Here is a 13,232-nt window from a genome sequence, read left to right as displayed (position 1 = left end):
TTAAAAAATGCGTCAATTCACAAAGAAATTATGGTAACATTTTTACTGTTAATTTCTCGGTAAATATATATTTTCTCCCATTTTTTTTAGGGTTTTAAAGTTGAAGTGTACATTTTATTCCATTAAATAACAAATATTTGCGAAATTACAATACATTTGTGAACGTATTTTAACAATCAATATATGTATTTCTAAAGGACTTTTTGGGGTAAAAGAACAGAAAAAAGCTGTAAAAGAAAAAGAAAAATTCTGTTACATTACAGTTTTTACACTACATCTTTCTTCGTTGTGCTTTGCTAAAACTAATTACTCGATGACGTAATTGACAGGTGAGCATGATTCAGTAGCCATGTGTGTTTAAAGTCATGCATCATGATTGGCTGCTCGTTAGCCTATCTGAACGTGTGCAAATGTGTAATGTATTTTTTGTGTGTGTGATTTGTTAAATGGACACATTAGTGTATTGACAGGAAACACAAAAATAACTTCAAGCAAGTCACGCTTTCTTTCTTTCTATAAATCTTTTATTTCATATTGTTCTGATCTGAGTGTATACAATAAGTTGGACACAAACTGTACAATATTTGCATATTATGGATGTTAGAGAAACTGAAAGACAGTCAGCACTCATCACATTTTGCTACCAACTTACTGTAACAGTACAAGATTAACACTGGTGAGATGCTGGACATCAGCTTGCTTTAATTACTGCTCGTTCAATTTTACCTAACCCTAAAACAAAAACACATTAAAGACAACAAATAGATACAAAAAAAAGAGACTCCATCCAACAGACTGTAAAGCATCTCGACCGGTGCAAATCAGTAGCAGAAACGGACTTTGTCAGGGGTGGGCAAATTGATGTGCTCAGGGGTCACATTTAATGTTTTTTTTTTTTTAATGGATGACATTTTTACAAGTTAAAGTGTATGTAAAATAATTCATTAGAATAATAAAATAATAATCATGTTTTCAATTGTTTATTTATCCAACCATTTCCTACACAACTCATCCTCATGAGGGTCACCGGTGACCTGGAGCCATGAAAACCAATTAAAAAATAAATAAATTACGAGATGTGAATTGAAAAGTAAAACAAATATGAATAAATACTATTTTAATGCGGGGGAAATCATCTGATTTAATGCAACAAATGTGACAAGGCTTTTGATGATGTAAATGCTTAGTAGGCTGGATTAAAAAAAAATTGACTTTACCCACCCCTTGGCTATATGCTGCTTTATATTCATGACATATTTCTTACATGAACACATGCATTAGCCCCCCCGCCCACCTTTTGTACAACACGTGCAACAAGTGGAAAGAGTCCAAGCAGTAAGCAACGGAGTGAACCAAAGGATGCTTGTATGTATGTAGTAAGGCGTTCTTCTGTTCCAAGAACAGAGTGAACCTGAAGGAGACAGGCTACATCACGAGCACAGTTCGAACCGTCACATGCCCCTGTGTCACTAAAACGTGCCCACACTGCTGACTAGCTACGGCTGCACGTCCACGCTACAACAACGGCATAAGTGAATGAAAATGAAAAGATATCCAGGTTTGTCATGATTGCCCCCTGCCCAATCAAGCTTAGGGCTCATAATTGTAGCTTTGGTGCTATAGGCAGGTTGACTATGGAGATGCTCACCTTAATTGGGATGTGTGATTAGCAACCTGGAAGACCCTGTTATGTCTGCTTCTTTGGTCGGCGGCCCGGGGAATTATTCTTCAACATGTGTGAGAGATCTTCAAAAGCAGCATTCCCCCAGGTGGTAACCCAACAAGCTGATGATTGATTATTCAGTGCTGAAGTGCACAGTGAAGAACGTTCCTTCCCAATATAAAGCAAGTACTGCATGATGACCACAATGCATCACACCAGGCTTACTCCAATACGTATATGTGTACCATGAATCAGGGTTTGGGTTCCAATGATAGTCAGCTCGAACTTTGTAAAAAAAAATAAAGAGAAAAAAAGTCACAACTGGAAGAAAGGGACACTTTTTTTTTTTAAGAGCTCATCTATCATAAACTGTGTGTGATCTCTGTGGTGGTTCTTCCCCAAACTCTCCCAGTGGGATCAAATGACGACAGACATGATTGTCAGGGCTTGTTTTCTGATCGTTTCCTAGCAACCTTTATAGCGCGACACGAGTGCTACAATACACGCAAAAGATCCACATTTCATCTACAAAAGACAAGCACAACACTGGCCAAAAGACTCATCAGGGACAGCCCTCACAGTGGAAAATTACAGGACCCAAGAAGCATGTGAACATTTGGTCGACAGTGGAACCTCTAACATTTAGCAATAATTGTGAAGGCTAGTCTACACACACAGCTCATTTGTTTACCATGAACTTTGATGGCAGATGATCTTTATAAACTAACCGATTTATAAAATGCGAGACAGGGTTTAGAGGCCTGGCGGTCTTTTCCTCCCCACAAACAGATGTCTGACATAGTACAAATACTGACTCGTGAGAGGCAGCATGGTGTCACAGGGTGATGAAAAATAAAATGAAGAAAAGCTCAGCAGACATTAGGACTCGCAATTCTAAATATTGAACAGAGGTGGCAAATCCAGGTCTAGAAAGTAAAAACCCTGCCACAGTTTGGCTTTAGCCCCTGGTGCGACACTCAACACTTCCGATAACACAGGCTAACCATCACAAATAATCTTTTATAGACATCCAATTTATTTTTTATTTAGTCCATAATTTCTAGTGGACCTTTTCTTCACTTCTTGTGTTCTCCTGGAAACCTCATGTTGACGCTGCTGCTGCTTATGTTTGCGTAAGCCGCCCCCCCAACAAAAACAATTATTCCTTTGATGCTCTCTTGATTGCGGTTTAATGTGCAAACGCAAATAGTACAACCGTAAGGGTGTTCGACTATAGAGGTTCCATTGTACAAACCAAATGGTATCGGATTAGCAAATCTACAACTTCCCATTGAGACGACAGCAGAAATACACTTGACACGTTGCAAGTTGACACTTTTGTGATAATAATACTAAGCTCGCAGTAATTTAGCCATTGTAGGTGCAGAGCAGACGCATCATTGGAGAGCAAACCATTCAAGCACCGCATTGTCCGCTCAGTTGTTTCTGCCACTGTGAAGTAAATAAAGGCGTACGACGCCCTGTTGCTGAAGCGATACAGCTCACCTGAAGACACAGCCTGGTTTCTGTCTCTGTGGCTACCTTCACTGGGTGCTCATCAGAGGTGGCAAATCCAGGTCCAGAGAGTAAAAACCCTCCCACAGTTTGGCTTTGGCTCCCTAGCAGGTAAATGAGCACCATAGCTAGCTAGCACCTGGGGCTAAAGCCAAACTGTGGCAGCGTTTTTACTTTCTGGACCTGGATTTGCCACCTCTGGTACTCGTTCCAGTCTGGAGAGAAGAACCTCCTGGAATGTGAGCCTGTATCACACAGGTGGGCCAACTTTGGTACTCAAGGGTCACATTTGATGTTTAAAATGGACAGAATGGCCAGGTAATTTTTTGATGATCTTAAAATGGCCACCTATGCGCTCTGTCTTGCTGCAACTGACCTTTAGTCCTTGTCTCTCTAGTCTAGTGCATCCCTCGAGCAGAAGTGCGAAATCCAGGTCCAGAAAGTAATACCCCCTGCCACAGTTTGGCTTTAGCCTCAAGTGCTAGTTAACTAGCTCCCTAGCTAGCTCCCATGGTGCTCGTTTAGCTGCTAGGGAGCTAGCTAGCACTAGGGGCTAAAGCCAAACTTACTTTCTGGACCTGGATTTGCCACCTCTGCCCTCCAGCTCTCTTGGTGCTTTTACACTCGCTCCCTACTCTCACCACAAATCACGATGTCATCTGCAAACATCATAGTCGACGGAGTCTGGCCTCATCAGTCAATCTATCATCACCATAACAAACAAGAAGAGAAACAGAGCTGATCTTAATGAAGTTTCACTTCCACCTTCACGTCTTCTGTCACTCCAGCAGCACATCACCACTGTCTCGCTGTTCTCACACATGTCCTGGACTGTTTTGGAATTCACCATGTAAGGCTGCTTCGAACCACAATGACTAAGACGGAGACATTTTTATGCGTGCTGATATGATCGACATGCCCATTCTACTCCATGATTGGTGAGACTGGTGTGCCACTGCCCACCCCTTCTTTCCTAACTCTTTCACTTGATCAAACAAGACAAGTGAGATCACAGTATTCTGACCTTCGAAGGGATTGTTTATAAGCAACTGTCTACCAGTTTTGTTTACTGGCGTCTGAAGAAAAAGCCAAGGCTTCATGTGCTGAACAGATTGGAGCCATGTTGATGGTCACAGTGAGGAATCTATTTGGTTTGCTTTCATTGAGCGGAGGGTTACCCACGCAAGCTGATCATGCAATATGCTGATTGAGGCTAAAATCTCAGCGCTATATTTACGGTCAAATCTTTGCCGGCTATTATCTAAAACCACGTGTTCAAAAGCGTTATCACTACAATACCTTTATGTCACATATCAATGACGTATTGTGTCTTTAACACGATTTACCCTGTTCACTTTTACCCTCCTACCTTTCAATTCAAGTTAATGGGAAGGCAGCAAGTTATGATACACTGTCAAAAATGGGAGTTCATTTCTGTCCGTCAAGGTACAATCACTGTGTGCCGTGTACAAGACTTTTATGGATGCCATGTTTTTACCATTTTTGAGGTCCAAGCAGTCAAAGTACAGCATCAAGGGTGCAAGCCATTGTACACCATTATTGTACTACTATGTCCCTTTTTCTCTGATAGTGTCGCTTTGCGCTTTTCCCTTCAGCTACATTCTAGGTGTCCTCTGCTATTCCATGTAAACAAACAATCATTTCACCCGCAGCTCCGCCTTCATTTGCTTAACATGTGAAATCTCTTCGGTTCTTGCTCCATGCCAATGTGAGCAAAGTCCTTGCCAAAATTCTTGAATGGCTACATAAGGAAGAGGTGGTAGCATTCTTTAGGTGCTTGGCAGGGAAGTAGCAACTAAAATATGTTCTGTATCTGCACAACCATGCAGCTTTGTGTTCATCAGTGTCGTTAAACCAGAACCAACAAGGAAACAAGAAAAAGAAAAAGAAACATGCTCGACTGTCAACTATAACCGAACTAGTGAGGCGAGATACAGAACATTGTGTGCCAGATTGGATATATCTTCAGCACACCGTCATATTTCTTTCTCTGGATACTTTCAAATCCATCGCAAGGAGCGTGTGTGTCTAAGACAAGCATACCAGGCAACCCAACACGATCAGAGGACGACAAGCAGGCCTCTTCGTAACAGGAGATGCCGGTGGAGATGACACATTTGTATCATTGTTTGTTTCATTTGAAGAATACCCGTTCATTTTCTTCCTGTTTGGCCCTTGCCCGCCTCCAACATCAGTTCTATCCTATTGTGAGCAGTGGGGTGCCAGGTGCAAACTCGCGGTTGACCAGTCTCAACTTGACTTTTCTGTCGCATTTGTTGCAGAATCGCTGACTTGCTGGCCTCTGGTTGCTTGTGAATGGAAAGGGGAGGTGGGGATGAGGAGGGGGTAGGCTATGTCTCCTCCTTGTCGGGTTTGCTGACAGGCTTTCCACCGTTCATGACCACTGGTTCGCTGGTTGTGCTTTTGGAAGGCGGGCCCCCGGCGATCTTAGGCGCCGCCTCCCCTACGTCGTGCAGTGAAGGCTCTCGGTACATTGCAACTTGAGGGGTGGGTGCGGAGTTGGAGAGGATGGATGACATTTACAAGGTAAATGACAAGGGAAAATGTAAGAATAAGGAGGAATGATGAAGAAAAGAAAAAAGGAAACATTTAAGCATTATAGTTCTTAGGGGTTCTTAGGGGTGTCAAAATTAATGCATTATTTTTTAGTTAATTTAAAGATCCTTTAACACCACAATTTTTTTCAATGCGCAATTAATGACCGCCCCCTACTTGGAAAGTCACATCCACGTCAAAATTTTGCAGTGGAGACTGCTCAAGTTGTATTTTACAATTTAAAAAATGTGTAGAATTTCACAAGTTACTTCATGTTAAAGATTAGATAGCTCTTAATATGAAAAGAAAAATGCACTGAGCTGTCACCAACGTCTTACAAATGCAATTATGCCATCTGGTGGCACAAAAATCCATATCATACTCGTTTTTGTTAAAGGACAGTACATCTGTTTAATTTTAATTCAATTTGATCAATTATTATGAAATTATTGTATCAATGACTAAACGATGCAGCCATATTTCTATTAGTTAAATATTGTTTTCCACTATTATGTTAACCAGAGTATGAAACGTAGAAACAAAATATTTTATTGTACATTTAAAACAGATATAAAATTTGCGATTAATCGTGAGTTAACTATTGAAATCATGCGATTAATTACAATTACAAATTTTAATCACCTGACACCCTAATTAAAATTGACTACTACTAAAATCAGGGATTCTACTTCCTTAGACATTTTTTTAAAGATAGTCAAAACATCTGACTTCTGTTAACACTCGTTAATAAAAGATACGTTTTTTTACTTTGTCACTCACTGTTGCCATGGCGATGTTCCATTTACAGAGAAAAATTATGCTGTTTTTAAGGGTCTAAACCCAGGCAAAAACTCAGGAATCTTTGGACTTTATATTTTATAGGGTTATTGCCCAACATGTAAGTACCCCAACGTGGCCAGGGTTGCGAGGGCCCTATAGCTGTATTATTATTTAGGGACGGACGAGTAACAATACCAGGTATCTTTATCGGTGCCGATACCAGCCTTATTTTAAAAGGATAGTTCGGGTTTTTGGTCATGAATCTGTATGGCATCCTCACCTAAAGTGGTGTGCAATCATCACTGACTTATCGCTGACAGCTTCCTGTGACCCGAGACCCGGTCCGGTTTTGGTCGAGACGTAAGTAGTCCGGCAAGTTGGCTGGGAACACGGAAATAAAGCGTTTTTCTTCTAAACACAATTTGCGTTCAAAAGAGTAATACATTTGCATTACAAAACTGCGCATAAAAAAAAAACTGACTCCATTACCGCCGGGCACTATTTTTCTGTTCGTATCACTGCGCTGCGCGCTGCATATCCAGCTGACAGACGCGCGCTTTCCACCGTAATTATAACTTTGAAAACTCACGATAACATGTCTGACTACAATGACTGAGCCAAGGGGGTATCTTTATGAACCTGAATATACTGCTGCCGATATTCGTCAGATGAAATTAGAACGGGCAGAAGGAGAAAGCGAGAGCAAGGAGGGATAGAGAAGTGGTACAACTTGATCAGCTGTAGCTCCGAGAGAGCGGGTGACTGTCACTGACAAACTTATTTGAAGTGCTCGGAAAGCGGTGAAAAGTGTGCGGAGATTCAGGGAAATTTGTATTGGTAATTACGCGTTCGCACCATTTTTACATATAGAACAATATAATATAGTGTGACGTGTCACAAGAACGCTGCCAGCAGACGTGGTTGGTAATATCACCTTTTTATTTGTCTTCACACAACCGGCTACTTTTGGCCGCAGCCAACGGCGAACACAAGAAACTTTACTCGCAAGCCGAATTAGCACACGTTACCGACAATGTATGGATGAGTCCCTTTCCACCGCGAGACACGCGATGCGTTCACAAACACTCGGACACGAGAACACAAAACAGAATGTGCAACACAGAAACACACAACACGCCTTAGTTACACAAGTTTCTAAAGTTTATACAATCGCAACGTTATATATGTTTGTGCACGTCTGTCAGCTGGATGCAGTGCACCGCGCAGTGATACGAACAGAAAAATAGAGTACGGCGGTAATGGAGTCTGACTTTTTTCTATTATGTAGTTTTGTGATGCAAATTTATCACTCTTTTGAACACAAATTGTTTTTAGAAGAAAAACACTTTATTCTGTGAACCCAGCCAATTTGCCGGACTACTTTCGTCTCGCCCAAAACCGGACCGGATCTCGTGTCACAGGACGCTGTCAGCGGTCAGTGCTGATTGCACATTACTTTATGTGAGGATGCCATATAGATTCATGTCCAAAAACCCGAACTATCCCTTTAAGGTATTGGTACTAGGCACGGGGCCGCCCTATAGTGGCTGTTTTACAATCAGGAACTTGACATGAGAAATTAAAGGAATAGAAAATTGCCATTAATTTCGTGCAGTTTTAAGGAAAAATACAGAATTGGGATTTATAGGTCTTTTTTTTTTAATTATCTGTCTTTTTTGGGGGGGGTATCAGTATCTGGTATCGGTGACTACTCAAGAGTTGAGAATTGGCATTGTATCGTTCTGAAAAAGTATCGAACACCCCTATGATTATGATTATTCCACACCCATTTGTTTTTGTTTTTTTAATTTCAAAGCATTAAGGCGATTGGGCGTTACCTTCTATAGGTTTAGGCAGGAAATGTGCAGCTGGTTTGGTCTTCTTGACTCTGTTGCCCTTCATGGCCTGCCCTTCCTTGTTGAGGCCCAGGAACCAGGCCCGGCCAGACTCCTTTTGCCTGTACAGCATGGAGCTGTAGATCACGTAGTAGTTCTCGAACACAGACTCCTTAAATTTGCACTCCGGGGTGAACATTTCCTGAGGATACAGGCATGAAAAGACTTTTAACATCATATTAATGAAGCGCTGTAGTACCTATTCCATAATCCCATGAATCCTACGAAGAAATGTCACAGTTCCAAAGATGAACAAACAGGTGCTTCACAAAGAACACTTCTCATGAACACATTCATCTGTTGCCTGTTTTGATTAGCTATTTAATCAGCCAGTCAATAAAGTGTACAAGGTGACATATTCACATTGATTCATTTGTCCCGAACACAAAGAAGTAATCAGGCTGCCGCGAAGAGAACACATTATTGAATATGTGGTGGACCAATGTTCCTTCTCTATACTTCAGATGCAGAGGTGTCAAATCCAAGTCCAGAAAGTAAAAACCCTGCCACAGTTTGGCTTTAGCCCCAGCCGGTGCTAGCTAGCGAGCTCCCTAGCTAACTCCTCGGGTGCACATTTACTTGCTAGGGAGCTAGCTAGATAGCATAGGAGGCTAAAGCCAAACTTTGGCAGGGTTTTTACTTTCTGGACCTGGATTTGTCACCTCTGTTTGGGTGGCAAAGTGGCTAAATTGGCAACAGCGTCGTTGTATGCCTCTCCTCGCTCCACAGCTAGCAACCTATGAGCTAGCAGCTCCTAGCTTCGCAACATGCTAACGAAATCTGCACTTGTCCCTTGCCTGAGACAGAACAGATGTGCTGAATTTCCTCATACTTTGTGTATTTTGATGCAAAAATGTCCATGACCTTTTATTAAGACACAAGGGAAATGTTTAATCGAACTCTTTTAATCAAATTTCAAATATAATGGAGTCCACTGTGGTCCACTTCTCACATCACAAAGTTTTCAGCAAGTCATTGAAGTACTTAGTACTGCTCACAAACAACTAAGAAACGGCAATGAGAACAATGTGTGGAGAGGTAATATAATTGTCACCTCTTCCAGCCATGAGTGAAGTGTCTGTGCAGATGAACTAATGTCCAAGGAGGCCCAAATGAAGACCCCGTTGGTTCTGTTTGTCTGGGCATCCTCTTATTGGCTGTTGTGGGCCTCTTGCCAGAGGCACAGACACATTGTCATTCAGCTCAGGTCTGCCGGTCCGAGTCTCATAGCAACATGAGGAAGAGAGGCGACAATGTAGCCGTGGCAACCAACCAGCGCTGAGAGGGAGGGGTCAGTGTGTGTGTGTGTGTATGTATGTGGGGAGCGGTTGGTGGGCTGCAAGCGTGAGACATAAAGAAATGTACACGACGACCAGTCAGTAATTGAACATATTACAACGCTCTTCCACACAAGATTGTTCTTACAGAACACAACCGTGGAAAGTCGTTACAGTAAGCAGCTGTGTGTACATCATAGTGCACGCACGCACGCACGTACACACACACACACACACACACACACACACACTTGTGGCTCTAGGGGATGAATGGAGGGAGATTCAGGAGCATTTGCTCAGCTATGAAATGCGACTAAATAATTGGTTGGTGACAGAACGAGGCAGGTGATGAAGATTGAATGCTGTCTTTATGATTATGACACTAGCATACCGCCACCAATCACTTGCGTGGGTGACTTGCTCTGATTCCAAACAGTCACAGGATCTTTGGGGGATTGAATTGCTTGTAATACATATTTAGTCTCGACCTTGGGCAAAGATTCATTATTTATTTGTGAACGAAGACGATCTTTTGTGACGCGCGCAGTGGCCGGCTCATGTTTGCGCCGGTCAGGGAGGCCATGCATCATTCAAAGCTGCTTTTAGAATAAGAGCTGTTTGACGCTCAAGCTGAAGCCAGGTGAGTCATTTTCGCGGTGCGCTGCCGTGTGGTCCTGTCATCATTTCGAAATAGAAGAAAGGCAGAAGAATGAATGAAAGAGCACAGAGCAGAGTGAAACTGGGACATGAAGAAAAAAGGAGAGAATAAATCACAAAGGCGGCACCACCACGACAACAGCCTCCTGCTTGGAAAAACAGCGGGAGATTCTCTCTCATTTTCTTTTTATCTTGCATTTGCTATCTTGCACTTTTTCCCCATCATCCTTTTTTTGTCACACAGTGCTGTCTGGTATCTTTTGACTTAGACATGAACTGTGCATGTGAGGCTGAGTCCTAGCTTTTCCATACGTGACTGATTAAACACAAAAAGGGCCACAAATATGTTGAGCATCATCGGGCCCGTCGGCATGGGCGGGCATTGGGAGTCCGTGCCCGCCCTGGCAGTCAGCAGTGCCTGCACTAAACGTTTTAAGAGGCCTCGCCAACTATATATTCTTCCTATCAGTCACGTAAACTTGCGCCACTGCGCCTTGTTTAAAGTAAAGCATGGCGTGCCAACCACATACCCCCTTTCAAGTTTGGCTTTGACTGACAGCTAAAGCTAGCTAATGACAATCGGGATCGGGGTGGGGGCTTGGGGGATCTGGGGAGACGCGCGCGCAACAAAACAAATCTAATTCTGGGCTAACGAGCAGCGTGTGCGTTCGCTGTTCCAATGACCGAGCAGTGAGCACGTCATGCCGCTGTCTTTTTGTGGATTAAAACCAGTGATGCAAAGCAACGTATTGTAATGGGAGCCACCAAACGCCAAACCTCGATCCAGGCTGACACAACATCGCTGGGAATCTTGAGTCCATTGGTTACAACGTTCACATGTGAGTGGCAAAATTATTTTAATCAGTCAAGCCACACAACACTTGCATGGACAAATTGTATAATAATGTGGTTAACAGACCCACGCAGGCACACAAACACAACAACAACTTATATTGGAGCATAAAATGATTTATCACTAAGCAGAGTTGCAGTACATGTGAGTTGAATTATGTTTATTTTTTATTGCCAAGTTTGTTAAGATTGATAACTGTCATTAAGTTCTAATGTAAAAAAAAAAAAAGCACTTCATACATCCTTTTGAATTGATATTTTGCTTAGTTTTCACTGACCCCGTGTATAGTTATTGTATATTATCGCCATATCTCAACTCAACTGTATTTGTAAAGCACTTTAAAAACATCCATTGCTGCATACAAAGTGCTGTATGTGGAATAGAAATCAGTCTTGCAGTAGAGACAAGTGAAAGGAAATAACACAAAATAAAATTAATTATAATAAATATCATTAGCAGGTAAGTATACAAGGCAAATAAGATTAATATGAACAAACTAATAACAAGACATAGGGAAGTGAATAAGTATATAAAATAAGTATCAATAAAATAACACATTTATACAGAACGCACCATAAAACACTGAAACTATGCGAAGTCTCTTGCTGAGTCAAAGGCCAAATAATAGAAATGTCTGGCAAAAATATTGAGCTATGAAATTGTGTCCATATCGTAAATCCCTAAATCTAAAATGCAGATGAAGGCAACTGCTAGCCAATCCCAAATAGAAGGGGCTGGGTAATTCATTCGGACATAGTTGTTTACAGAAATGGCAAGCAGTTTTGTTGCAAATGAACTTTTGAGTTGAATAAATGCAAACAGAACTACACATTTTTTTCCATTTGTCTTTTAGACTTTAGAATAAACTGCCGCGTTTAAGTGAAAGAAAATATTTTTGAGCACTTTTGCAGTTGTCACAACGGCACTATTCAGCCAGAAGAAAATTAGATTTCGGTTGAAGATTGTGTGACCCCCCACACACACTTCTTCTTTTTTTTTAATGTAATGTAATTTCTTTTTGCAGATGGGTCTGAGCGTCTTGCTCCCTTGTTGTACCAAGCTGCCCCCTTATCTAACAATTGTTTGACCTTTTTGGTTCAACAGATACAGTATATTTAAAAACCAAACAAATAAATCTGGTCAGGAATATTTCGATTTCAATCAGAACTCTCCAGAATAGTCAAATCTTTCGTTCTTAGAGAGAGTGGGGTAAGTAGTGCTAATTTTTACTAGTGTCTTTTACGCAAAGGGGATTACAGGAATGCCTCCAACTAACATATGTTCATATAGTTTAGGATGTATATCCCTGGGAGCAATCACTTTGGATCTTCAATAAACTGTTTGAGAAATATAGCTTTTGAAAAAAAAAAGTGGTTTTGTGGCACTTTCCCCCAGTGCAGAGTAAGTTGCGCCATTAGTCAGAATTCAGTGGGGTAAATTGTGCTATTGATAGCTGAAGTAAAAAAAGATGATTTTAATCTCACAAACGACAATGCTATCTAAAAGGAAGACAAATTCAATATAAATTTGATTTACAGGTTTTAGAGGCCTTTTCTTCTTTCATTCTTTTGCTTTTCCGGTTGAGCCTTCTTATCTTCTCTTTCTCTGTGAGCCTTTTCCAACTCCATCTTCTCAGGTGTGTCAGTCACAATTCTTGTTTTCACTTTCTTTTTTACAATTCTGTTCTTCCTTTTTGTGGCTTTTCGCAAGATAAAAATAACTTCTGAAGACACATAACCCAAGTGAACAGAACAACCAGATTTGTACTTGTTGAGTGCTCGGGAGGGTAAGCTTGAGCCTAGAGGAGTCGAAACCATGTCTGTCTGTCCTTTTGTATCTAGTGGCATAATGAATTTTGGTCAAAAATTGAATAAAGTGATGGAAAGTAAATAATCATAATTTAGGGGGAACCCTGTGCTTTGACACAAATTACCCCAAGCCCACAATTTTTGAAAAAAAAAAAGCATCCCCAGCTGTTTTGAGCCAGCATCATGCTAACCATATAGACTCATGAT

The 13,232-nt window shown here is 41.3% G+C and overlaps 1 protein-coding gene across 3 annotated transcripts in view; it reads right to left on the bottom strand.

The window, feature by feature from the left end:
- Positions 1-512: 512 nt before the first annotated feature.
- Positions 513-13,232, bottom strand: part of LOC147178244 (fibroblast growth factor 14-like) — a 55,671-nt gene continuing 42,951 nt past the window's right edge. For all 3 annotated transcript variants that reach the window (XM_086068245.1, XM_086068246.1, XM_086068247.1), the window contains 2 exons: positions 8,374-8,572; positions 513-5,699 (listed from right to left, as the gene is read on the bottom strand). In XM_086068245.1, the coding sequence (XP_085924371.1) occupies positions 5,551-5,699; positions 8,374-8,572 (348 nt within the window). In that variant the 3' untranslated portion in view covers positions 513-5,550. The remainder of the gene's footprint in view (positions 5,700-8,373; positions 8,573-13,232) is intronic.

Source organism: Leptonotus elevatus, chromosome 2 (assembly GCF_054856555.1).
Source record: "Leptonotus elevatus isolate MCC_2025b chromosome 2, RoL_Lele_1.0, whole genome shotgun sequence".
NCBI lineage: Eukaryota > Metazoa > Chordata > Actinopteri > Syngnathiformes > Syngnathidae > Leptonotus > Leptonotus elevatus.
This window is presented reverse-complemented; position numbering and strand designations above follow the sequence as displayed.